General features: G+C 50.5%; 1 protein-coding gene across 1 annotated transcript in view; it reads left to right on the forward strand.

Moving 5' to 3' along the window:
* The window catches only part of TRHDE (thyrotropin releasing hormone degrading enzyme), a 121,265-nt gene extending 95,103 nt beyond the window's left edge, over positions 1–26,162 (forward strand). Inside the window, exons 10-13 of the mRNA XM_009901300.2 lie at positions 14,824–14,991; positions 16,958–17,098; positions 23,286–23,367; positions 25,376–26,162. Of these exons, the coding sequence (XP_009899602.2) occupies positions 14,824–14,991; positions 16,958–17,098; positions 23,286–23,367; positions 25,376–25,519 (535 nt within the window). The 3' untranslated portion in view covers positions 25,520–26,162. The remainder of the gene's footprint in view (positions 1–14,823; positions 14,992–16,957; positions 17,099–23,285; positions 23,368–25,375) is intronic.
* Positions 26,163–26,781: the final 619 nt, after the last annotated feature.

The raw sequence follows: 26,781 nt of genomic DNA on the forward strand, positions 1-26,781 counted from the left end.
TGAAATGGCATTGCAAAGGCTACTAGCAGTAGCAGCTTGGTGGACATAAAACCAGGTTGTGTTCCACAGTACCAGCAGTCCTCAGGAACACTCAGATCCCTGCAGTGGCACAGGCACCTCTGCCACCTTTGCTCACTTGAAACCAATGCAGTCTGAAACCTGAAAATAAGCCAGGGGCTGTTTTCCCTGGTTTTCCAGCAAGGAAATGATGGTAATTCTGCATTCAGAATCTCATTACCATGGTGTTTGAGTCATGCTTCTGCCTCTTTCAGCACTGCAGAGACAATAGGTAGCTCAAATGCAAAGGGCAAGCTGGTAAGTGCAAGATACGTGCAGAGAGCACATGCAGCAGGTGCCTGTCTGTGTCCTGTCTCATCAGTCAGGTGGTCTGCTCAGCCTGATGTCCTGAGCAGCACTTTGTGAGTTTGCTGCATACATCCACCTCAGGATCTGTAGGCATCCCTCAGACCCTCTCCCCTCACCAAGAAAGGGGTTGGAACTGGCTGATCCTTGAGGTCCCTTCCAGCCCTGACAATTCAGTGATTCTAAGCTCATGCTGCTCGTCTTCCTGCAGGCTTCCCTGGCAGCCCTAAGGCAAGCTGCTGGCAGGTACCAAACCCATCTGTGTTCTTGCCTCTTCCACTCCTTGTGAGCAAGGGGGAAAGTTCCCTCTTCTGAAAAACTGCTGTACAGGTTCTTGCAGATGTCCTTCCCTCGTCTCAAACAGAACAGAGACATTGATGCCTTGCAGAGTGCCTGATCTCGGAGGGGCTGCATATCTGGAGCACAGAGTTCCAGAGGGCTGAGAGAGCTTTTTCTACACAGGCATAGTTTGAGTTTGACTGTGAGAGTAAAAATAAAAGCTAATTTGCAACCTTTCCACCTACCCACTCCTCAAAACCTTACCCTGAAGATCAGATGTTGCATGCAATGAGCTCATTCAGAGAGTCACAGAATTGTCAGGGCTGGAAGGGACCTCAAGGCTCAGCCAGTCCCAACCCCCTGCCATGGCCAGGGACACCTCACACCACAGCAGGTTGCTCACAGCCACATCCAGCCTGGCTGCAAACACCTCCAGGCAGGAGGCTTCCACCACCTCCCTGGGCAGCCTGTGCCAGGCTCTCACCACCCTCATGGGGAAAAACTTCTTCCTCACATCCAATCTCAATCTCCCCATTTCTAGTTCTGCTCCATCCCCCCCAGTCCTATCCCTCCCTGACACCCTCAAAAGTCCCTCCCCAGCTTTCTTGTAGCCCACCTCAGATACTGGAAGGCCACAAGAAGGTCTCCTGGGAGCCTTCTCTTCTCCAGACTGCACAACCCCAGCTCCCTCAGTCTGTCCTCACAGCAGAGCAGCTCCAGCCCTCTGCCCATCCTTGTGGCCCTTCTCTGGACACCTTCCAGCACCTCCAGATCCTTCCTGGCACAGAGGCTCCAGAACTGGACCCAGAGCTCCAGGTGGGGTCTCAGCAGAGTGGAGCAGAGCATGCTGGAAGCAGCATAACTTCCTCAAAGCAGCAGACTCCAAATGAGGCTCTGGAATTAGGTCTGCTTCCCAAGATTGCAATCAACACAAAATTAGGGTAGGATTAAATTAATTGGTGGTATTAAGTAACACATAAATCCAAAGGTTGTAAATGGTGTAAAGGAGGCTTTGGGTTCCCTGGCAGCTAACTGCAGTTGAAGTTTAAATACAGCAGAGCAGGGCATGGGAAGTGAATGATGCTGTGTGAAAGCTGAACTCCTGGGCTCTGTAGCTGTGCTGGTGATCTGTGGCTTTGCAGAAGTTGTTCTGAAGTGGTTTTTTTCTCCTGTTTAACTTGTGGCATTTAATTATGGATGAAATGTTGGGTGGTAAACAAATGCAGTGCCATCTAACTCTGTTTTATCAAGCAGAAGCCTGCAGTTGCTTTGGATCTTAGTGAGTGTATTTTGTCTGGTAGGTCCAGAAATTAATTACCATCTACTCTGCTCTGTAGGGGATAGAAATAATCATAATAATCAGTTACTGTTTGTAATTACATGTTCTTTACTCTGCAAGCAATTTGCCACCAAGTAAAATAATGGTCATTCACAGCACAAAGCTGGGGATTCTCTTGGTGTTGCCAGCACTGTGTGAAAGAAGCCTTCAGACTGTAGCACTGCAGGTTTCCTTAGGGAATTAGTCCAATCCCCAACGCATGCACCTGCAGCACTTGCCTCCAGGCACCGCAGGGGAAGGCAGCGAGGAGACTTGCAGGCTGGAATTGCTGCAGTGCCTTGGCTGTTGCAGTGCTGCAGTTTCAGCTGCCTGGGTCGCAGAGCAGAGTCACAGAATCACAGAGTGTTAGGGGCTGGGAGGGACCTGGAGAGCTCATCCAGTCCCAGCCCCCTGCCAGAGCAGGAGCACCTACAGCAGGTCACACAGGAACACAAGGTGAGGAGAAAGTTCTTCCCAGAAAGAGGAATTGGCCACTGGGATGTGCTGCCCAGGAGGTGGTGGAGTCACCATCCCTGGAGGTGTTCAAAAAAGGCTTGGATGTGGCACTTGGAGCCATGATTTAGTTGTCAGGAGGTGTTAGGTATTAGGGAATAGGTTGGACTTGATGATCTCTGAGGTCTTTTCCAACCTGATTGATTCTGTGACTCTGTGACATCCAGGCAGGGCTTCATCCTCTGGGTGAAGCTCAGCCCCTGGGATTTGCTCCATTAGCAGAAGCAGCAATATAGTTCTGCAGCCTAAAGGTGAGAGGGAGGCCTGAGGGCCAGCCCTGCCAGAATTAGTCAGCATGCAAAGGGCTTGCAGTGCTGTTGCCACTTTTGCAAGGCAAAACACAACACTAAAGGAAGGAGCAGAAGCCTAAAGCCAGAAGTCTGTCTCTACAAGGAGCCAAGCAAACCCTGCAGAGGAGGCTGTAAGGAGGCATCCAGCTGCAGTGGTCAAGGAATCAATGCAATGTTTGCATCCTTGCATTTGTTAAAAGACAAATAGTTGTTCTGAGCCTGGACTGCAAGGCCTGTCTCACAGTCTGCCTCATCAGTGCTTTTAAGCCACTTTGCTCTTGTGTAGAGGTCTGATGGCTCCTGCATGTGTTGCTTGAAAGTCTGCATGGACATCTGGCTGGACAGCTGATCCAAACACGTTCCCTCTGTTTAGCTGGGATATGTGCTGCTCTGTTCTGGAGCAGTGGAGACCCCAGACACTTCCAGTGCTAATGTGAAGTAGAAACATTTCCCTCCCAGTCTGAGGGGGGCAAGGGTTACTGGGATTCAGTGAACAGCAGAGGAGAGAAGCTGCTGTTGGCTGGAAATTAAGATGTTTTCTTCTGCCTTCATTTAACTGAGCTCATCCCTGTGAAGCCCTTTCATGTGTGAAGAAATACATTATTCACAGTCCTTAGCTATAACAGTAGTGTGGTTCAGCCTAAAAAATTAACAGAATTACCATACAATGCCTGCCTGGGCTCCAGAGTCAGCCTCATTAACCCCTTTGCCCTGCGCTGCCTCTCCGCGCTGAGGGAAGGGAAGGGGCTTTCCCAGAGGGTCACCGTGGGCAGGCTGCCTGCCTTGGGTGCACCGAGTGAACAGAGGATTTCCTGAGCTGCAGGAGGGGGGTGTGCAGAGCTGCAGGCTGTGCCCCCCTGCCAGGAGATGCTGTAGCAGCAGGTAAGGTGTGACTGATGGCTGAGAGCAGAGCTGCTCCACAGGCGTAGGCGTGATCTCGCAGCCTCTCGGTGGGTGCAAGTGTGGTTTGCTTCCAGCTCCTGCTGCCACCCATGAGCTACAGGTTGCCATGAAGATGTTTTTGCTTCAGGCAAAGCTGAAACAGGATAGAGTGAACGTGGCAGAGAGGTACTTTGAATTGAGAGAGCTGATTGTGCCCTCTGTGGAAAAATGAGTGCTCCCCCTCTGCTCTGCCCTGGTGAGGCCCCCCATGGAATATTGCCTCCAGCTCTGGGCTCCCCAGCTCAGGAGGGACAGGGATCTGCTGGAGAGAGTCCAACAGTGGGCTCCAAGGATGCTGAAGGGACTGCAGCACTGCCTGGGGAGGAGAGGCTGAGAGCCCTGGGGCTGTTGAGTCTGGAGAGGAGAAGACTGAGAGGGATCTGATCAATGTCTATCAATAGCTGAGGGCTGGGGGTCAGGAAGGAAGGGACAGGGACAGCCTCTGCTCACTGTGCCCTGGGATAGGACAAGGGGCAATGGATGGATACGCCAGCACAGGAGGTTCCACCTCAACATGAGGAGGAACTTCTTGACTGTGAGGGTCCCAGAGCCCTGGAGCAGGCTGCCCAGAGAGGTTGTGGAGTCTCCTTGTCTGGAGCCTTCCCATCCCTGTCTGGATGTGTTCCTTTGTGACCTGTGCTGGATTCCATGGTCCTGCTCTGGCAGGGGGTTGGAGTGGAAGATCTCCAGCGGTCCCTTCCAACCCCTAGCATCCTGGGATCCTTGTGCTGTGTTTGTGTTACTAGAGCTGAGGTGATGCTGCTCTTTGGCTAGTATGCAGCAGGGAGCAGTGCAAGCTGGCAGTGCTGCATCACACAATTAAGCAGTGATGCTTCTTTAAGATGTTGCAGGACTGCCTGGCAGGCCCCTAGCTACTCATAGCCACTTCAGGTTGCTCTTTCCTTCCTTAGACATGAAACCATGGCTATTTATTGTTTGTTGTCTCCTAAATGCAAACTAAGTGCCTTGATTAATTACCTCAGTACCCCTAGAAAATTGACAGTGAGTGTGTTTGATTTATCTGGGCTTTGTGAGCATCACTCTGGGGTTGGATTCAGCTTTAATGCAGTTTTGACTGCTTTCACTGTTGCTCTTCTGCCACAAGCACTCTGCTCAGCTTTGTTTACTTTGAATACTGCCTGGCAGGTACCAGCTGGGGGGGGAAAGAGGGAAAATCCAATATGCTGCTACCTTACAGCTGTGTAAAGTGAGGATTTCATTCTGATGTGTGTGGATTTGGTGCCTCTTGTCCTTGGACCTGTCATGCTCAATGTTGTGTTGATAACCATCTGCTAATCTGTGATCAGCAGAGTTAAGCTCACAGTGCAATTTGATCTCTAGAGCTCATGTTCAACACTTAGCTTCTTCCTAATCTTCTCTATGTATTTACTGGGGGGTGGGGGTTGGAGGTTTGTTTCTCTTTTCTTGTTCACAATTCTGAGTGTCCATTCAGCCTCCCTCTGTGAGCACAGGAATTAGAAGGGTGTGGGTTCTCTCTTTTGGTTCTTTTCCTGCTTTAAGGAGAGCAAATTCTCCACCTGGAGCTCTGGGTCCAGTTCTGGAGCCTCTGTGCCAGGAAGGATCTGGAGGTGCTGGAAGGTGTCCAGAGAAGGGCCACGAGGATGAGCAGAGGGCTGGAGCTGCTCTGCTGTGAGGACAGACTGAGGGAGTTGGGGTTGTGCAGGCTGGAGAGGAGAAGGCTCTGAGGAGAGCTCATTGTGGCCTTCCAGGATCTGCAGGGGGCTCCAAGAAAGCTGGGGAGGGACTTTTGAGGCTGTCAGGGAGGGATAGGACTGGGGGGGATGGAGCAAAACTAGAAATGGGTAGATTGAGATTGGATGTCAGGAAGAAGTTGTTCCCCATGAGGGTGGTGAGAGCCTGGCACAGGCTGCCCAGGGAGGTGGTGGAAGCCTCCTGCCTGGAGGTGGATGTGGCTGTGAGCAACCTGCTGTAGTGTGAGGTGTCCCTGGCCACCCTGGGGGCTGGAGCTGGCTGAGCCTTGAGGCCCCTTCCAGCCCTGACAATTCTGTGACTCTGTGATCCTTGGTTATGCAGAATCTGTTTCCTCTGCAAGCAGCCCTGGGTTCATGTCCATCCTCCTGCTTCAAGTGGCATTGTGCTTACATGGATGTGCCTTCAGCTATTCAATTGAAATGCCACCAGAAGAACAAATCACACTCTCAGACTGTACAGCATACTGTAACAGGTCTATAAATGATCTGAGGGAGCAGTAAATAACAACTTACCAGTCATTGACTGAGATAATATCAATGCAGCCTGGTTTAGGTGATAGAAAATCAAACCTTTGTCCAAAGAAAGCATTTTTTTTCCTTTCTCTCTTTTCCTCCTCCCTTATTTCTGTCTCCAATTCTTGAGGCACATCCTGGTGCTGTTTGGTTTCACACAGGCACACACTGGGGCTATACTCTTGCAACCATCTATGAATCCACTGAACTTTCACCACCTGGATGAATTCTGTGGGGAATGTGGCCAGCAGGTTAATTATTTGTGCTCCTGGGTTGGAAGTGGCAGTAGCTTTGGTCACAACCTAGATGCACATCAGCTGCTGATGGAAACCATTAGCAGCAAACATGGGAAAATTAGAGTGTGGTTTGGTTTGGCTTTGGGTTTCCACACATGAATGTCTGATAAAGGTAAAGCAGTAAGAGAAGAAGTTGTTGCCCATGAGGGTGGTGAGAGCCTGGCACAGGCTGCCCAGGGAGGTGGTGGAAGCCTCCTGCCTGGAGGTGTTTGCAGCCAGGCTGGATGTGGCTGTGAGCAACCTGCTGTAGTGTGAGGTGTCCCTGGCCATGGCAGGGGGGTTGGGACTGGCTGAGCCTTGGGGTCCCTTCCAGCCCTGACAGCTCTGTGACTCTGTCTTCCCAACCCCTAGAAGTTCTAATTACTGAAAAATTTTGGGCATAGTTGTTGCTGCATTTTGCAGTGTTACTGAGGCTGTGCCAGCTGATGCCAACCAATGCTTCTGAAGGGACTTCACTAAGTAAAGGCTTGTTACAAGAGTTGAGTAGAATCTTGCACTCAAGTCAGTAAAACTGTTTAAGGAGGGGAAACCCACTGCTGAGTGCCTGAGTTAATCAAGAAGTTAGTGCTCTGGAAGACAGGCTCAGGGAAATTTCTGAGAAGGGAGAAGGTTTAGAGTCACAGAATCACAGAACTGTCAGGGCTGGAAGGGACCTCAAGGCTCAGCCAGTCCCAACTCCCCTGCCATGGGCAGGGACACCTCACACCACAGCAGGTTGCTCACAGCCACATCCACCTCCAGGCAGGAGGCTTCCACCACCTCCCTGGGCAGCCTGTGCCAGGCTCTCACCACCCTCATGGGGAACAACTTCTTCCTCACATCCAATCTCAATCTCCCCATTTCTAGTTTTGCTCCATCCCCCCCAGTCCTATCCCTCCCTGACACCCTCAAAAGTCCCTCCCCAGCTTTCTTTTGCCCATGGCAGGGGGGTTGGAACTGGATGATCCTTGAGGTCCCTTCCAACCCTGACCATTCTATAACAGACTCTGTGGTAGAGTTCTGCCAACAGAGCACCAGTCCTCCCTTGTTGCTTCTTATCTGAGCCTCCTAACCTGTTAAAGCAGGCCATGAATCCAGCCACCCAGACAAACAGGCTGCCATCCACTGTGAAATAGTTGCAAAACTGAAGTCTGTTTGTGATGAATTTCCTTTGTCACACAGTACCCTAAGCTGCACTGAGGTTTGTCACTTCATCACAGGGCTGTCTAAACTGTGTGCAATTACATTAGAACAAAAATTAGAACACAGTTTGCCCAGAAGATAAATAATTAGGGTCCAATCCTATGAGTGGATCTCCAATTGTTAGGACACACTTTAAATAGGAGCAAGTGTGCAGCAATTAATTATAACTTGGGAGATTATTCTTAGCTCATTGTGGAGCTTTATTATTCACTCTGGTGACAAAAGAGAAGCATTAAAGCCCTGCCAAGGCACAGCACGATTTTAATTAATTTTTTTTCCTGACTCTTTAATTTTTAACATTTTTTGCCCCCCCCAAGTGTTTCATTTTTTAAACATGAGCTCTGCCAGCTCCATATTTCACTCTCACCATCCCATCTTTTAAGCAAGGAAAATAAAGTTCAATAAATTGGATCAGTATTCAAATAAAAGCCATTTAAAAGTGATGCTTTCAAAAAGTTAATCTTTATCTTGATTCTTCTGAAGTGTCCATCAATCATCTGAGCAGTCACAGCCTGGGCTGCAGCAGGAGAACCACAGCCAGCAGGGCCAGGGAGGGGATTCTGCTCCTCTGCTCCGCTCTGCTGGAGCTCTAGGTCCAGTTCTGGAGCCTCTGTGCCAGGAAGGATCTGGAGGTGCTGGAAGGTGTCCAGAGAAGGGCCACGAGGAGGAGCAGAGGGCTGGAGCTGCTCTGCTGTGAGGACAGACTGAGGGAGTTGGGATTGTGTAGGCTGGAGAAGAGAAGGCTCTAAGGAGACCTCATTGTGGCCTTCCAGTATGTGAAGGGGGCTCCAAGAAAGCTGGGGAGGGACTTTTGAGGCTGTCAGGGAGGGATAGGACTGGGGGGGATGGAGCAAAACTAGAAATGGGTAGACTCAGATTGGCTGTTAGGAAGAAGTTGTTCCCCATGAGGGTGGTGAGAGCCTGGCACAGGCTGCCCAGGGAGGTGGTGGAAGCCTCATCCCTGGAGGTGTTTGCAGCCAGGCTGGATGTGGCTGTGAGCAACCTGCTGCAGTGTGAGGTGTCCCTGGCCATGGCAGGGGGGTTGGAACTGGCTGAGCCTTGAGGTCCCTTCCAGCCCTGCCAGTTCTGTGATTCTGTGATTCCATGAGCTCTTGAGAAAGGAGAGCAGCCCTGAAGGCCCAGAGGAGGCTCAGTGTGCCGAGGGGATGTGTTCTGCAGGGTTACTTCCTACGTGGTGCTGAAGCAACAGCAGTTTTGGCCACCTGACTCAGTTAGTATCAGTTTACAACCTGGTCTAGTCTCAGAAGCACACCATGCTAGTGCCTGAAGGCACCTGATGGCTACAGGACTGTTGTCAGGGGTCTCCACAAGTGGATTTAGCATCTCAAGTGTAGCATTTTGTAGCTGAAATTGTTTAAGCAAAGCCTGGGTGAGGCACTCAGTGCCGTGGTCTGGCTGATTAGTTAGGGTTGGGTGATAGGTTGGACTTGATGATCTTCCAACCTGGCTGATTCTGTGGTTAGGGTTAGGGACCAACATTCCACAGGCTGATCTAGTGCCTGGGAACTGCCATTTTGGGGCCATATTTTGCCATGAAGCTATAAAATTGAAATGTCTGCAGGCTGGGAGGCTTTGCCTGGTTAGATAATGGTGCAGTGCAGACCCACAATAGCTGCAGGAGAGAGAGAAAGCAAAAATCCCCACCAATGGGGAAAATTCAATTAGAGGGCTCTCTGTTGCAGCAGTAGTTAGAGAGAAACTACCTTTGGGGCTGTTCCCATTCTGCTGAACAGTTGTCCTGTGCTGCTTTTCAGAGCTCTGTACTTTCTGGAGCTAAGCCTTTTAACAGCAGGATCTGTTTTCATGTCTTGCTTTGCAGGGGCTGGCTTTTTCCTCCATGTTCTCTTAATGACCTAACTTGTAGATAGAGAGCTGAACCCTCCCCTGGAGCAGCTGCTTGGACCGTATTGAGTAGATCTGCTGCGGCACTGCCAGCGTACTGGTACTGACTGGGTGGCAGCAGGTGAGATGCAGGCTACAGGCATGCCAGGACAAGGCCTCCTTCCTTCCCAGAGCACCCTGGAGGCCCTGGCTGCACTGCTACTAAAATCAGGAGTGTTGGCACTTAGCATGTGATGTGCTCTTTGTGGTGAAGAAAGCCAAGGCCATTCTGGAGTGGATTAGAAGGGCTGGGGTTAGTAGGTTGAGAGAGGTTCTCTTCCCCCTCTGCTCTGCCCTGCTGAGGCCACATCTGGAATAGTGTGTCCAGTTCCCAGCTCAAGAAGGACCTCAGGGAAGTGCTTGAGAGAGTTCAGCACAGAGCCATGAAAATAATCAAGGGAGTGGAAGATCTTCCTCATGAGGAGAGCCTGAGGGAGCTGAGGGCTCTGGAGCTTGGAGAGGAGCAGCCTGAGAGGTGACCTCATTGCTGTTGCTAAAGATGTGCAGGGTGAGTGCCCAGAGGCTGGAGCCAGGCTCTGCTGGGGGATGCCCAATGCCAGCACAAGGGGCAGTGGGGGAAGCTGAGGCAGAGGAAGTGCCATGGAAACAGGAGGCAAATGTTTTCCCTGTGAGGGTGGCAGAGCCCTGGAGCAGGCTGACCACCTGGACATGTTGCTGTGTGATTTACTGTAGGTGATCCTGCTGTAGCTGGGGCTGGGGGAGTTGGACTGGATGATCTTCAGAGGTCCCTTCTAACCCCTACCTGTCTGTGGTGCTGTACTTTATTGGTCATATTCCGGATTTGGAGCAGCAGGTGGCTTGGTTCTATGGTCAGGGTAGCATCCCCTGGCCCTTTTGGTTTAGTAGATGTTCTTGAGGCTTGTGTCAGTGTGTGAATCCCAAACTGAGGCAAAACAAATAGACATGAGCTGGGAAGGAAGTTGTGCTTTAAGGACAGAGAGCCAGGGGGATCAAAAATGAAGACACAACGAGAGCTGACATCGCTTTCCCCTTCTGTGCAGTGTGTGTGCACATGGCTGCTTGTTTGTGTCGCTGCAATTGCTGAGCTGAACCTTTCAGAGAGTTGCAGCTCTTCAGAAAGCTTCAATCCTCATCCTGAGTCAACAGAAGCCAGCGCAGAGGCAGCACCTCAGCACCTGCTCCCTTGTTTTCAGTGTGTCTTGATTCCCTGTGTTTCATTTTTCTGACAGGGGCTGGATGCAGTTCTCGTTGCAAGCACTCTTTGAAGGAAAGGTTACATGGGGGAAAAGAAATAAACCCTTGACATTCATTAATGTTTGAAATATGGCAACAAGGGCTTAATGACAGACTTTCAAGTCAGAAGTAGAAATTCCATTACAGTGGAATGGAAATTCAGCAGCCAGCACACATGGGTAGCTCTGTAAATGTCAACCAAACTCACATTTGTGTAACATGAACTCAGTCTTTGAGAATCCAAACTCCACAGGATGGGAAGCTGAAAGGGGCAGTTTTGTTTGCTGCTGTGCAGGTTTAAACCTTAAACCTCACTGCTTTTAATGGCTCTGGCCAGTGTGAGAGTTTTCTGGTGTCCTTGGTTTTGGCATGGTAGTTCCACAGGGACTGCAAAAGCCATACCTAAGTCAAAACCTACTGGTTCTGGGTAAATCTGAGCTTTTTTCAGTGCCCAGCTTGTCAGGGCATCTGAACACTGAGAGAAGGAGTCTAAGAAGGTGACAGGAAGCATCAAGGGGGGAGAAAGTGTAGAACAGGTACTCCTTTGGATGCCTCATCTGTGTCATTGCTTGAGCTGTGTGGTCAAAGCTGTAGGGTGTCAGGGAGGGATAGGACTGGGGGGGATGGAGCAAAACCAGAAGGGAGTAGATTGAGATTGGATGTTAGGAAGAAGTTGTTCCCCAGGAGGGTGGTCAGAGCCTGGCACAGGCTGCCCAGGGAGGTGGTGGAAGCCTCCTGCCTGGAGGTGTTTGCAGCCAGGCTGGATGTGGCTGTGAGCAACCTGCTGTGGTGTGAGGTGTCCCTGGCCATGGCAGGGGGGTTGGGACTGGCTGATCCTTGAGGTCCTTCCAACCCTGACCATTCTATGACTCTATGATAGTATAGCAATGCTGCCTGGCTGGCACGGCTCAGTGCAGGCATCTGCTCACACAGATTTGGTACTGGGAAGAGAAGAAAGAGAAAGCTCCTGAACCTTGCCAGGTTGAACCATGCATTGTAGCACCACTCTGCTCTGAGGAGATGGAAGCAGCTGATGGCAGAGCTGAGACATTGCACCTCTGAGTTGGTGTTAGGAGGCAGGTGCTGGACACAGTTGGAGGAAACATCTTCCTAGATCTTTACAATGGACTCCATTTCTCTTGCCTGCCCTTGCAGTTTTGCTCTGTCGAGTTTCCCTCTGAATGAGTGTGGGTTTGTCTACATGAAGTGCAGCGTGGCTCAGCAGCAGGCAAGGCAGCCCAGCCCTTTGTGCCTCTGCATCGTGGGACTCTGCTGAAACCTCTCCGAGCAGCAGCACTGTCCTGAGCCACATCAGCGCAGCAGAAGCAAAGTTCCTGTGCCTGTGTGAGTCCAAACCTGCAGCTGCTCCTCCTGAGCTGATGCCTGCACTCTCCAGAGGACAGGAATAAACTCTCAACCTCAGCACTTCTCCATCATTCAGGAAAAGCATCACAGAAGGCAGCAGCCATTCAGTCCCTCAAGTTCCTCAGCCAGCAGCAGGAGGACTGCACTTTCCCCCCCTATTTTTTCCCTTAATCTAGCTAAGGATTCTTTTATTCTTTTTCTCAAGAAACCATCAGGCTGCTGCCACCTGCTAACCCCCCAGAGGGAGCAGGGCTTTGTAACCCTTCCCAGTCATCAATCCATGGTTTCTTACCCTGCCTCCCTCCTTCTGAAGTCCTGAGAAGGAGGCAAACCTTTGTAATGCTGAAAAGCCGCTCTGGGTTCATCTTCCAGTGCCACAGACACATCAAAGAGATCAGCTGAAGTGTCTTGGCAAAAGCATTCATAGCATTCTTTAGTGGAAGAAAGGTTTGGGGTGGGAATTCGTTTGTTTGGTTGAGTGTTTGGGTTGGTTGGTTGGATTTTTCCTGGTGAACAAATACATGGCAGTAAAAGAACTTCCTCATTCCTGGCTGGGCATCGTGGCTTAAGTGGAACATTTGCTGCTGTTACTCAAAACCCTCCTGCCTCAGGCCAGCCTCCAAATGAAGTGCTGCCTGGAGCAACACTACCTGAAGGGAGGTTGTAGCCAGGAGGGGGTTGGTCTCTTCTCCCAGGCAGCCAGCACCAGAACAAGAGGACACAGTCTCAAGCTGTGGCAGGGGAAGTTTAGGCTGGAGGTGAGGAGAAAGTTCTTCACAGAAAGAGAGTTGGCCATTGGGATGTGCTGCCCAGGGAGGTGGTGGAGTCACCATCCCTGGAGGTGTTCAAAAAAGGCTTGGATGTGGCTCTTGGAGCCATGGTTTAGTCATGAGGTCTGTGGTGGCAGGTTGGACTTGATGATCTTTGAGGTCTATTCCAACCTTGGTGATTCTGTGAGCAGAGTATGATGGGGCCTGAAGTTCAGATTCTAACATGAGAGGCTTCCTGGTCCAGTTGCTGGTTTGGAGTTCCAGAGTTTGGGGTGTTGGCTCTTCCACTGAGGTGAGAGCAGGACAGGGAGGGATGGGGAGGTAGCTCCCTGCCTTGGGTTTTTAGCTTGCTTGCTTCTGCTTGCTGCTGCTCTCTTCTGTGCTTTTTCTGCTACTAGGCTGAGGCAATTGTGATGATGATGATGATTTCTATTATCATCTCATTTATTCAGCCAACACTCAACTCTTTACTTCAACCTGGAGGGGTTGTGTGTGTGTGTGTGTGTGTGTTAACTTTCCCCTCACTCCTGTGTAGATGGGAAGAGGCTGTGCTAAACCAGCACACTGGGATAGCCCATTCTATGGTGTGAGACGTTGGTGAGAGCCTTCAAGTACTGATGCAATCTTTTCTCTCTGTGGTGTGTAGGATTTGATATCAAAATGTGCAGAGGTAATCCCTTTCTTTGTGCCACTGAGTTACTGCTCAATGCTGGCAGCGGCTGTCTGTGGTTCTAGATGCTCCAAAGAGGATAGGAAGCTCCAGAGGTGTTTTGACCCAACTATTAGTAACTAGAGACCTGCATTTTGGTGTAGTTTTGCTAAAGAAGCCATGGTCCTGCAGACCAGGAATGCATTCCCCTGAGAAGGGTCTGGCTTTAGCTGCAGGGGTGCCCTGCAGCTCACAATTGTTTCGGCTTCTCTGCTTGCACGGGGAGCCTCGGTGGCGTGGGGTCACTGCAGAAGACCACTGTTCATGTGCACAGCCTACACAAGGCCTGAGTTTGCCTTCAGGAAACTTCCATCTAACTGTAGCCTGAGTTCCTGTTCCTTGGGCAGTAGTCACATTCAGAACTGTCCTGGGGTATAGCAGGTTTGTAATGGGATGAATATGCTGGGGGAAAATGAGCAGGTCTTTCTATTTTCTTTGCTCCTGAAGACACCATTTGTAAGCAGCATTGACTCAGCACATCACAGAGCCACAGAACTGTCAGGGGTGGAAGGGGCCTCAAGGATCAGCCTGACTTGTGTGCAAGATTCTACTCAACTCTTGTAACAAGCCTTTACTTAGTGAAATCCCTTCAGAAGCAGTGGTTGGCATCAGCTGGCACAGCCTCAGTAACACTGCAAAATGCAGCAACAACTATGCCCAAAATTTCTCAATAATTAGAACTTCTAGGGGTTGGGAAGACAGAGTCACAGAGCTGTCAGGGCTGGAAGGGACCCCAAGGCTCAGCCAGTCCCAACCCCCTGCCATGGCCAGGGACACCTCACACCACAGCAGGTTGCTCACAGCCACATCCAGCCTGGCTGCAAACACCTCCAGGCAGGAGGCTTCCACCACCTCCCTGGGCAGCCTGTGCCAGGCTCTGACCACCCTCCTGGGGAACAACTTCTTCCTCACATCCAGTCTGAATCTCCCCACTCCTGGTTTTGCTCCATCCCCCCAGTCCTATCACTCTTTGTATGTTACTCTATGAAGATGGAGCACTACAGAGCAGAAGCTGGGAGGAGTTTCTGGCTGATCAAGTCCTGCCCTAACCCCTCTTTACTAAGGAGAAGAAGAGATTTGGCTTAGAGCCCAGCAACACAGAGATGAGTCCCTGTGCTAATGGGGAGAGCTTCTGTTGCCCGTCCTGCAGGCGGTGTGGCGTGTGACCTGCTGATGAACTCATGACCATCATTTGTAGTCTCCTGACGGTGTGGCAGCATTGTGAGAAGGATGGCAAGCATGTGTTGTCCACTAGGAAATGCAGTGGGATGGCCTGGGGTATTTTAGTGCCTGCAAAGAGGTGAAAACGTGTATTAATGAAAAAGAGAAGATGAGTGCTGCACTGCAGTTTTGGAGCCTCACAAATCCTCCTTTGCTTTCCAGGGTCAGGAGGATGATCATTCACCACAGGACTGTTCTGGTTTCTCTTGTAGGATCCCACTCAATGTGAGAGACATTGTCTACTGCACAGGGGTCTCACTGATGGATGAGGATGTCTGGGAGTTCATTTGGATGAAGTTCCATTCTACCACCGCTGTGTCTGAGAAGAAAATATTGTTGGAAGCCTTAACTTGCAGTGATGACAGAAACTTGCTCAACAGGTACAGAAAGGTTCACCTCTCGAGATGTGGCTGTTGCAAATCCACCCTCCTCTCTCTGTGAATCACCACTTGAGCTTTGGTCTAAATGGAAGAACTTTGCTCTTCAAGCACAGCCCTGCTGTCTGTTTAAACAACAGCCTTGTGCTGCTGCACTGCTGTGTGCAGTCACACACATTCCCTCTCTCTCAGTTTCCTGTGGTCACTGGAAATGTTTGAAATCCTGGAGTAATTGCCATTGCTTTGTGTTAGCTCTGTCCTCCCTCTGCTCAGCACTGCTTAGGCCACACCTGGAGTCCTGTGTCCAGTTCTGGGCCCCTCAGGTTAGGAAAGATGTTGAGCTGCTGGAAGGTGTCCAGAGAAGGGCAACAAAGCTGGGGAGGGGTTTGGAGCACAGCCCTGTGAGGAGAGGCTGAGGGAGCTGGGGTTGCTTAGCCTGGAGAAGAGGAGGCTCAGGGGAGACCTTCTTGCTCTCTGCAACTCCCTGAAGGGAGGCTGTAGCCAGGTGGGGGTTGGTCTCTTCTCTCTAGCAAGCAGCACCAGAACAAGAGGACACAGTCTCAAGCTGTGCCAGGGGAGGTTTAGGCTGGAGGTTAGGAAGAAATTCTTCCCAGACAGAGAGATTGGCCTTTGGGATGTGCTGCCCAGGGAGGTGGTGGAGTCACCATCACTGGAGGTGTTTAGGAAGAGCCTGGATGAGGCATTGGTGCCATGGTTTGGTTGATGAGATGGTGCTGGGTGATAGGTTGGATGACCTCTGAGGTCTTTTCCAACCTGGCTGATTCTGTGTTCTGTATTTACCTGTATTGACCAATCAGGTCTTAGTGATTTCCTTACAATGCACAGGTGAAGTTTCACTCAGCTTTCCCTGCAGGAGTTGCATACCAAGGTTTGTTGTGATTCACAGAGGTGTCTTTGCAATCATAGCAAGAAGCCACTGAAGCCACTTGGAACTTACACCATGGGGCAGTGAGAGGGAAGAGAGGGAGAGCCTGTGCTCTGTCTGTGGAGGGGATGCAGGCAGGATGGGGTGGAAGAGAGAGGGAAGAGAGGGAGAGCCTGTGCTGTCTGTCTGTGGAGGGGAGATGCAGGCAGGATGGGATGGAAGAGAGAGGGAAGAGAGGGAGAGCCTGTGCTGTCTGTGGAGGGGATGCAGGCAGGATAGGGTGGAAGAGAGAGGGAAGAGAGGGAGAGCCTGTGCTCTGTTTGTGGAGGGGAGATGCAGGCAGGATGGGATGGAAGAGAGAGGGAAGAGAGGGAGAGCCTGTGCTGTCTGTGGAGGGGAGATGCAGGCAGGATAGGGTGGAAGAGAGAGGGAAGAGAGGGAGAGCCTGTGCTGTCTGTGGAGGGGATGCAGGCAGGATAGGGTGGAAGAGAGGGAGAGCCTGTGCTGTCTGTGGAGGGGATGCAGGCAGGATAGGGTGGAAGAGAGGGAGAGCCTGTGCTGTCTGTGGAGGGGATGCAGGCAGGATGGGATGGAAGAGAGAGGGAAGAGAGGGAGAGCCTGTGCTCTGTTTGTGGAGGGGAGATGCAGGCAGGATGGGATGGAAGAGAGAGGGAAGAGAGGGAGAGCCTGTGCTCTGTTTGTGGAGGGGAGATGCAGGCAGGATGGGGTGGAAGAGAGAGGGAAGAGAGGGAGAGCCTGTGCTCTGTCTGTGGAGGGGAGATGCAGGCAGGATGGGATGGAAGAGAGAGGGAAGAGAGGGAGAGCCTGTGCTCTGTCTGTGGAGGGGAGATGCAGGCAGGATGGGATGGAAGAGAGAGGGAAGAGAGGGAGAGCCTGTGCTGTCTGTGGAGGGGAGATGCAGGCAGGATGGGGTGGAAGAGAGAGGAATAACCAAAGATTACACTTCCCAGCATCCCCAGTCTAGGGCTGTACTCTCTGGTTGAGACATCCAGCCTTAAACCCACAGCATGACTCTGTGCTGGTGACACTAAACAGCAATTTCCCCCTTGTTTGTCCCCCCAGGCTCCTGAACCTGTCTCTCAACTCTGAGGTTGTCCTGGATCAGGATGCCATTGATGTGATCATCCACGTGGCTCGGAACCCACACGGCAGGGACCTTGCCTGGAAGTTTTTCAGAGAGAAATGGAAAATACTAAATTCTAGGTAAGGATGAGAAGCCTGAATTTGTCCTCAGTTATTTTGTTTTGACAGTGTTGTTATTTGTGCCAGTACTGTGTGTGTAGTTGTTCATGCAGGCTCCTGAATATAGCCCATCCTCTTTTCAGCCATAGAGAGACGTCTGCAAGTGTGAAGCCCATAGATATGATTCATCAATGCATTGATTCATGGACTGGGACACACATGCGTAGAAACATTTCCCTCTTAGCCATCATCTGTGAATCTATTAGTGCATTGTGTCTGTGGCTATGATAATGAATCCTCTCTGTATGTCAAGTGCTGCAGTTCTCCATCTACACAGATAAAAAAGCAGCGGTCCCCAAAGGAATTTCAATGGGGTTTAGGTCTGATAGGAAAAGATTCTTTTCAACAGCATTGTTGCAACTGTGGGACAAGCCACCAAGCATTTCCCTTCCAAAAGGATGCTGGTATGAAATGGGGAGGTTCAGGCTGGATGTCAGGAAGGAGTTCTTCCCCATGAGGGCTGGTCAGTCTGGAGAAAAGAGGGCTGCCTCCTTCTCTGTCTCCTGCCACCTGCTCCAACTCCAGCCCAGCCAACAGTGTAAAATCCTTTTGATGTTAATTGAATGCATGAAAAATGCCTTTAGCTCTTTAGGGACAGCCTCTGAGGCTCTGGAAGATTTCAGAGCAGCTCCTCTGACACTCAGGGAACCATAGCTTGGATGAGGCTCAAGTTCTCAAAGGCAGGTGTCCATGAGCTTCAGACACTCCCCACCAGGCCATCCCCATGGTGTTGGCAGGAAATGTATTGGAGGTCTGTTCCACTTTGGTCTCGTGAGGAGTCAGCCACTGCCCCACACATCATCTGAAACACTGAGGATGCTGTACTGAAGCAACTGCATCCCAGTGCCTCATCAGTACAGGCACAGAGTTACTGTAGGCTTCACAGCATCAAGAGTCAGGGAAGCTCAGAGGCTGTGCCTCTACCCTAAAGCTTCAAAAAGTGATTCATGTGCTTGTGGGTAATATTTCACAGCACACTGGGACTGTAGAAGGAACTCAGCTGGGAAAATAGGTTTGAGCTGGAATTGGTTTGGGAAGTTTATATGGCAGGAGCACACTTTTGGAAATCAATTTCCAGCAAGCTTTAAGAGTGCTTGAAGAGTATTAAAATTAAGAACCCTCTGCTTCTGATAGGATTACTGCAGGAGCTGGACTTGCACACAGCAAGGCTACAGCAGAGCCACTTCTATTGCTATTATGCACCCCAGTGCAGTTAGTTATGCTCTGGAGAGCAAATAAATGTTGAGGTTCCTCCAGGGATTTATGGAGAGGGGAGGTGTAAATGTGTCAAAAGCTGTACTGCTACCAAGGCACATCAAGAAGTTGTGTCCTGCTCTAGCAAGGACATTCATCTGGCAACACAGCTACCACCAGAGAGTCTGGACAGCAGCAGGCTTGGGTGGTGCAGACTCATGGGCAAGACTCAGCAAACCATGCCTTGTGCCAAAGGCTTGTGTGCTTTCATTTAAACAGATGAGCTTCTCCCAGGTCAGTAGTGACAGAACAAGAGGCAATGGCCTCAAGCTGCCCCTGGGGAGCTTCAGACTGGACATCAGGAAAGCTTTTTTTCAGGCAAGAGTGGTGAGGGCTTGGAATGTGCTGGGCAGGGAGGTGGTGGAGTCCCCAAGCCTGGCTGTGCTTGCAGGGGGGTTGGCTGTGGTGCTTGGGGCTGTGGTTTAGGGGTGAGCCTTGCAGAGCAGGGCTCTGGGTTGGCCTTGGTGATCCTGAGGCTCTTTTCCACCCTGAATGTTTCTGTGACTCTGTGAAATCTGAATGTGATTTCCCTCACTTCCTCAGAGTGCATCTCTGTGGCACCTAAGCTCCTGGCATGGAGCAAGGTCTCATTAAAAACCTGTTACTGCCCTTCTGGTAAATGAGAAAATAACAGTCTGTCTTCTTGCCCAGCACTGACTTTGTCATCTGCACTGAATTTGATCTCCAAACATAATCCAGAGCCACCAAAGGGGCTGTAGCAGTTGCACTGTTGTGAAAGGGATCTGCAGCTGGGTTCCCATCAGTCACCAAAGCGTGCAGTGCAGTGGGATGGCAGAGCTCATGCAAGCTGTGCCTAGGTGATACACATTGAAAAGAACTTTGTTTGCTAATTAGATGTTAAAACCTTTTAGGAGAGACTTGGAGAGGTGGAATTAGTTTAATACTTACCCCTCAATGTTCAGTGAAGCAGTGACATGCAAAATTAGGGTTCTGATTGAAGTTTGCTGGTACATTTTTAAATACAAGCTCTGTTGTGGAGTGGTAGCTGAAGTACTCTCTGGAACAGGGCAGCTTTTCTTTCCACAATTAGAATGATTTGAGTTTGGTTTATTTTGTTTAAAAATCCAAATCCTTGGTGTGAAACAATAGCAAGGAGATATCTCAAGGGTGGTTTTCTTTGCATTTATTATAGAACTTACAGAGTCACAGAAACATTCAGCTTGGAAAAGACCAAGCAGCACATCCAAACCCCCTGCAAGCACAGCCAGGCTTGGGGACTGTGGTGAGAAGGCAGTATCAGAGAACCACAGAAACATTCAGGGTGGAAAAGAGCCTCAGGGTCACCAAGGCCAACCCAGAGCCCTGCTCTGCAAGGCTCACCCCTAAACCACAGCCCCAAGCACCACAGCCAAACCCCCTGCAAACACAGCCAGGCTTGGGGACTCCACCACCTCCCTGCCCAGCACATTCCAAGCCCTGACCACTCTTGCCTGAAAAAAAGCTTTCCTGATGTCCAGTCTGAACCTCCCCAGGGGCAGCTTGAGGCCATTCCCTCTTCTTCTGTCACTAATGACCTGGGAGCAGAGCCCAGCACCAACCTCTCCACAACCTCCTTGCAGGGAGCTGTAGAGAGCCAGGAGGTCTCCCCTCAGCCTCCTCTCTTTCCCACTAACCATCCCCAGCTCCTTCAGTAGCTCTCCATCAGATTTCTTCTCCAGGCTCTTCCCAGCTTCCTTGCCCTCCTCTGCCCTGGCTCCAGCACCTCCACATCTCTCTTGTCCTGAGGTGCCCAAACTGGACCCAGCACTGGAGGAGTGGCCTGCCCAGAGCTGAGTGCCAGGGGACATTTGAGACAGTGACCCAAAGTAGCTGAGGTTTTTAAATGCTGCTGTAATGCTGTTTCCTCTACCTTCCAAAGACAGCAAGTCCCAGAGCTAGAGCAGCAAAGCTGTGTCATCCCTTTGTATTTTTACAGTGTGCTTGGATTTGTACTGTCCAGGAGATACTGGTAGTGTGTGAAGGCTTCAAAATCACTTACAACCCATTTGCAAAGGTGTCTCAGAGACTGAGCCACAGAAGCACAGATTTATTGAGGCTGGAGTAGACCTCTGAGATCATCAAGTCCAACCTGTGTCCCAACACCAGCACATCGACCAGGCCTTGAAGGTCCATGCAGCGCCTGACAAGGCTTTTGTAGGAGCTCTGTGGGGCTAAGGCTGCTGAAGCCCTGCAGAGTAGGACTGGCAGCAGTGTTCCTGCATTGCTGTGAGCTGAGCATGCACTTCCTTGGCTCCTAAACCATTTCCAATGTGTGTGCACCTGTCTGTGCCTGGACACTTCATCCAAGAGCTGCCTTTCATCCTTCTCTCCTTCTCAGTGCTGACTCTTTCATCAGCATTTGGGAAGTGGTCAGTACATGAGCAGCCCTTGGCACAGGAGCTGTGCTGCCTCTCCAGGGGAGTTCACACCAGTACAAAGCCTGCACAAATGTGAGGTGGTGGTGCTTCACAGCCCCAGAAGTAAAGGAGCAGGTGGAGACCCTGTGCCTCCAGCATGTTTCCAGGGAGGTCCTGCTTCTGCAGTGCTGTTGTCTTTCCTGGTAAGGGTCTACAGAAGGATACTTGCAAGACCAAACCCCTTTTCTGTGTATTGTTGTGTTTCTCTTCTGCTGGGGGCTTTGCAAGCTGTCTTTGCTAGAGCTGCTGCCAGCAGAGCCCATTCAGAAGCTGCTGTCAGTGGCAGGTTAAGTGTGCAGAGTGGTCAGGAACCAGCATGGATATTCATGAAGGTCATTCTTGAGCTGTTCATACATTTGCAGGCAGAGGGACTCTGCCACTTCTTGTCTGCACTGTAGCTGCAGTGCAGGCTGCAAGAAAAGGAAAATCTCTGCTTTTTGGGTTTTTTTAATGAGGTCTCTTCTGTGAAGTGGGTTGGTGACCTTGTCAAAAGACCCCTTCAAAGCAGCTTCCAGTTTCCCAAGCAGTCAATTATCAGGCTAAGCTCAGACTGTAATATTGAAGAGCTTTGTTAGAAAGCCTAAACATGCTTCAAGGAGCATGACATCCACACTGCCTGCAGGAGGCAGAAATCTCTGCAGGTGTCAATGTGCCTGAAGTCTGGGGACAAGAGAGCTGTACTTGCTGAAGTGCCCATGAGAAATTCAGTTACTGGTGGTCAGGGAGTAAGATTTTTGATACCTCTAAGCATGTTTCCCCTCACACAGGCTCAAGAAAGCTGGGGAGGGACTTCTGAGGGTGTCAGGGAGGGATAGGACTGGGGGGGATGGAGCAAAACTAGAAATGGGGAGATTGAGATTGGCTGTGAGGAAGAAGTTGTTCCCCATGAGGGTGGTGAGAGCCTGGCACAGGCTGCCCAGGGAGGTGGTGGAAGCCTCCTGCCTGGAGGTGTTTGCAGCCAGGGTGGATGTGGCTGTGAGCAACCTGCTGCAGTGTGAGGTGTCCCTGCCCAGGGGAGGGGGTTGGGACTGGATGAAAGGGCTGTGGCTTCCAGTACCTGGACATCTGTGGGTAACTAATTTAGGATTAGTGGAGGCAGAACTAAAAGCTGTGAGTGAGTTAGTTCATTTCACTTTGATTTTTGAGTTCCTTCTCTAAGTCCATTTGTAGAAGTGGGCTACAAAGGGAATTGTTTCCTCAGACAAAATGAATTGCAGTGAAGTCTGTTGGTGTTACTCATCTGACAGGAGAGCTGTGTTCCCTATCTTAAACCAGCCATGTTCAGATTAGTGAGATACAGCTTAGGGTGTAGGTACAGATAAAGATAAGGACAAGCATTTGTCAAGTGCCTGTCACTGTGCTGAAAGCCATCTGACCTCAGCAAGAGTCTTGCTCTCATTTTCCAGTGGAATGATGATCTTCATGCTAGAGACTCTGAAAAAACCCCAATCCAGACCAAGCCCAAACTGTTCCAACATGAAATGCACAACTTCAGAAGCAATCTGGTTGATCTGATAAGTGATAGAGATGCTTCAGCTGGACCCTATCAGAAAACCCTGTGGAAAAGCCAGCAGAGCAGCAGGACTGGAATGGCCAGTTCCAGAGCAGCTACCTGGGGAAGGTCATTGCTGCTGACTGCTGAGGAGCCTACCCTTGAAATATTCCTTGCCTCAGCTTTCAAATTATCATTCCAGGTTGGGTTCTTTGAAGATGCTGCATCATGGCCCAGGGGAGTCTTTAGCAGCATTATTCTCCATCAGTATTATTTATTGTAATTACCAGGTGCTGGAACAAGAAGATTTGATTCAGTTCACTTGTGGAGAGGCTATTTGTAATGGAGATGAGGTGGCCAAACACAAAGCGCCAGGAGGGCTGCAGCCTGGAAAAAGAGACTCTGGTTTGATGCTACAGCTGGAGGGTTCCTCACAGTCATAGCATGGCCTGGGCTGGATTGGACCTCCAAAGCTCATCCAGCCCAACCCCCTCTGCAGTCAGCAGGGACACCCTCAACTGGATCAGGTTGCCCAGAGCCCTGTCCAACCTCACTTTGAATATTTCCATGGCTGGAGCCCCAGCCACCTCTCTGGGCAACCTGTTCCATGCTTAGTCCTCTGCTCCTTCTTTGGTGCCTCTATTTTTTGCTGACTGGTGTCACTACAGGAAAACTGTTTTGTTAAGCATGAGGTGGGGTTGTGGTCTGGTCCTCTCCTCCTCTAGAGCTCTCCCCTGTGGCTGCAGTGAAGCACTTTCTGCTAAGTAGCAGCCAAATGCAGTTACAAATGGCTCAGCCTAGAAGGTCTCAGTCCAGGTGTTTAGCATGGAACTCAGTGACTGGTTGTTCCAGTGCTTTTGCCTTGCACACCCAGAACCTTGGATGTCCTTTGTCTTCTGCCTTGCTTACAGAAGCCTACTTTCTACTTTTCAGCTGGCCTGCTACTTGCACTAACTCTCCATACATTTTCCTGTTGCCCTTGCAGGTATGGAGAAGCATTATTTATGAATTCAAAGCTTATCAGTGGAGTCACAGAATTCCTCAATACTGGAGAAGAGCTAAGAGAGGTAAGTCCTGAATGGATTTTGGCACCTGGGAGGTGCCCATGAGCAGGGAGCGGGGCAGGAGCTCTGGGGTGTCAGTAGCTGTCTGGGCACCCTGGCTGTTGAGCTGGAGTCACAGGCCAGGGCTGCAGCTGGATGAGTAGAGGTGGTGTCAGGAGGAGGGTAGTGCAGGCACTTCTCTGTGCCTGGCTGGGTGTGTGGGTTTGTTCTTTTTATCTTGACTGAAGATGGGATCTTGCTATCCACAGCCCTAGATGAGCCCAGGGTTGAAAGCAGAAGCTGCCAGTGCCTCCTCTGTCTCTCCTTTGCCTGCAGTATTTCTGTGTTAGAAAAGCTGTGGCCAAATGGACAGGACAGTGCATTTTAGCCTAAATGCTGAGTGCTTCCTCGGTAGGTTGCAAAGACTTCTCCTTTTAATGCAGCTTCTACCCTGGCTGAGGGAGTTGTGTGGCTGTGTTACACACTGCCTGGCTGGTCATTACCCCAGATGGATCCTGCAGCATGGTCACCATTAAGTGAACTCTGATTGTGCTGTCATGCTTTGTCCCCAGCCATTTGTCTACACTCAAGCTCAGTGGCCACAGGAACTCAGGGAAGAGCTACAGCTGGTTTCCTCAAAGCTGCCCAAGTGGGAAGGAAGATGCTGGCAAATCTGAGTATCTGCCATGCAACAAGAAAGCCTTCTGTAGTCTTGGTGTCCACCTCCATGACAGTATTGGCAGGATGCCTGTTTATAGTTCCCCCCGAAGAAGCAGGCCTTGTGAACACGTTAGCATAAAAAGGGTCAGGTTGAGTCTGGGTTTGATGCTTCCCAGGTCCTTGCCATGCTTACAGCTGTGATGGGAATGAGGGGTTTGCAGGATCAGCCTTTTCCTGCTCCAGCCCATGCACAGAGAGGTGTTGCTAGAGGTTAGATTTCAGTGGTGAGTTTGGTGCCACCAGGAAACAGAAATTAACTAGTTATGGATAAGTGCTGCTGAAAGCAGCTAATTTTATACCAGCCAACATAACCTGCAGCCTGCTGTGCAGCTCAGCCCTGCAATTGTGGCTTGAGGAGAGCAGTAATTCGCAGCACACCAGTGGATCAGCTGTAATCACCCAGGTGACAGCGCTGTGATTTGAGTGTACAAAAGAACAGAGCAGGGACCCTTTCAGTCTGCTGAATGGGGATCAAAGTTTGCTCATAGGGGAAGGAATCTCACCCATTCACAGGCCATCAAGTGAGTGCCCACCTCTTATTTTGCTCTGCTTTTCATACTGTTTCCCTTCCTTTCCTAAACAGCTCCAGAAGGGTTCTGCAAATAGAACAAAATAGGGGTTTTGTGAAGCTTGATAAAACCAAATGTCATCAGGGCTGCCTTCTGTTGGTGTTTGCATTTCAACCTGAGACAGAAGCGCTTCCAGTGCTCCCAGTTTGGCTTCTTAGGTTGAAATAAGTAAGGGTTGAGAGCGGCAGAGCTGCTTACGCAGCACAGCAGCTGGGCTGTGGGAGAGAAGGAGTTAATGGTACTGGTGTGATCTGGCACTGCCATGTCCATATCTTCCAGTGCACTCTGGAGCAGTTGCATCACATTTAATTGGCATTCTACTCTTGTCTTCTAGTTCCTATTAAATCATCCTACACCATACTGCATTTACTTCTCCAGTGGCTGTGAAAGCTGGCCCTAAATGCCTGCCTTGTTTGTGTGCCCTGGAAATTAGGCTGGATGTTAGGAAGAAGTTCTTCCCGGCAAGAGAGACTGGCCATTGGGATGTGCTGCCCAGGGAGGTGGGGGAGTCACCATCCCTGGAGGTGTTTAGGAAGAGACTGGATGGGGTGCTTGGTGCCATGGTTTAGTTGATGAGATGGTGGTGGGTGACAGGTTGGACACAATGATCTCAAAGGTCTCTTCCAACCTGGTTTATTCTATTCCATTCCATTCCATTCCATTCCATTCCATTCCATCTCTCACCTAAGAATGCTGGGCTTCCTCAGTCCCTGCACGTTTGACCTGTTGCCTTGCACTTGCAGCTGAAGAACTTCATGAAGAGTTACGAAGGGGGAGCTGCTGCCTCTTTCTCCCGTGCCGTGGAGACAGTGGAAGCCAACGTGCGGTGGCAGAGGCTTTACAAGGAAGAACTCTTCCAGTGGCTGAGGAAATCCTTGACACATTAGTCTGTCTGTCCAGCCAACCATTGCCCAGGATGCTCTGCAAGGGGAGGAGGAGGCCTTTTCAGAAGTGTTGCAGAGGAGAATCCTGGAGAGCAGCTCGGATTGCAGGGATGGATGAGGGGGGTTTTCCTTTTGATTTGGGGCTTTTTTTTACACTGCACTCTTGCAGAGCTGTCAAGAAGCTTCTCAGAAGAGAAGGTCATGAATGCTTGTGAGACCCAGTCCTCAGTGTACACAACCAACCATGCTATTAAGTGGTGCATGTAAATGTTGAAGAGAAACAAACTGACAAACAGAAACCAACCTTCACAGACGGTTCTGTGCATGCTCGTGCCGTCCCTGCCTGTATTCTAGCATGCTTGTGCATAACAGCCACATTTTGTATGTGAGTTCCAGCTGCATCCAATATGGGCATTATACAAAGCACAAAGACTACCTACGACAATCAGCGTTGCCGTGAACAGCGTGGCAGCCAGGAGGAAGGACTGCAGAGGGCTTCCAGCTTGGGGCAGGATGAGTTGTGAAGTCAGCTGCTCTCTCCTGCTAGCTTCCCATTGGGCTGGCACTCAGACTGTCTCTTACTGCTTGCAGAGATGCCAGCTCCTGTTTTGAGTTGCTGGTTTTGTCTGCGGTCTCCATATTCCCACAGCACAGAGGGAGAGGGGAAAGACAAAGGGGTGAGGAAGGGGGTGGAGGAGGAGAAACCAAGGAGGATATCATCCGTGCATTGTTATCACAGGTATTTATTCAGCTCTGATCTGTGGAGCAGAGTAGCTCTAACTGTGAACATAGGCAGTGCTGGAGGGGAACAATGCATTGGTTGCAGGGAATCCATGAAGCACCTCTCCCTGGCTGCTTGACAGGCCAGTGATGCTCACCACGGGTCACCTAACCTGTACAGCACTAAATGATGCAGCTGATGATGCACAAATACTATGAATAAACAGACAATTCAGATGGAAACTAGCAAAAAGGGACAGTACCTTGCTTGCAGTGACCTCAGAGGGCTGAGGGCAGACCAGCCCCTGGAGCAACTGAGTCTGTTAGGCAGGTCACGCTCTCTGTGTGGACAATGCCTTGCAAATATGGGATGTGCTCGTGCAGACGTGGGATGGAGCAATGATGTCAGCTCAGGAACGTGAACCAGGGGTAAGGGGAGGATGTGAGTGGTGATGAGTGCTGGCTGATAGCAAGAACACTCTTTTCTTTCTGTTCCCTTGTATTTCCCATCTGCTGCTGTAGAAGAGTGATGCTTTTCTCCACCA

The sequence above is a fragment of the Dryobates pubescens genome, chromosome Z, assembly GCF_014839835.1.
Source record: "Dryobates pubescens isolate bDryPub1 chromosome Z, bDryPub1.pri, whole genome shotgun sequence".
Lineage (NCBI taxonomy): Eukaryota > Metazoa > Chordata > Aves > Piciformes > Picidae > Dryobates > Dryobates pubescens.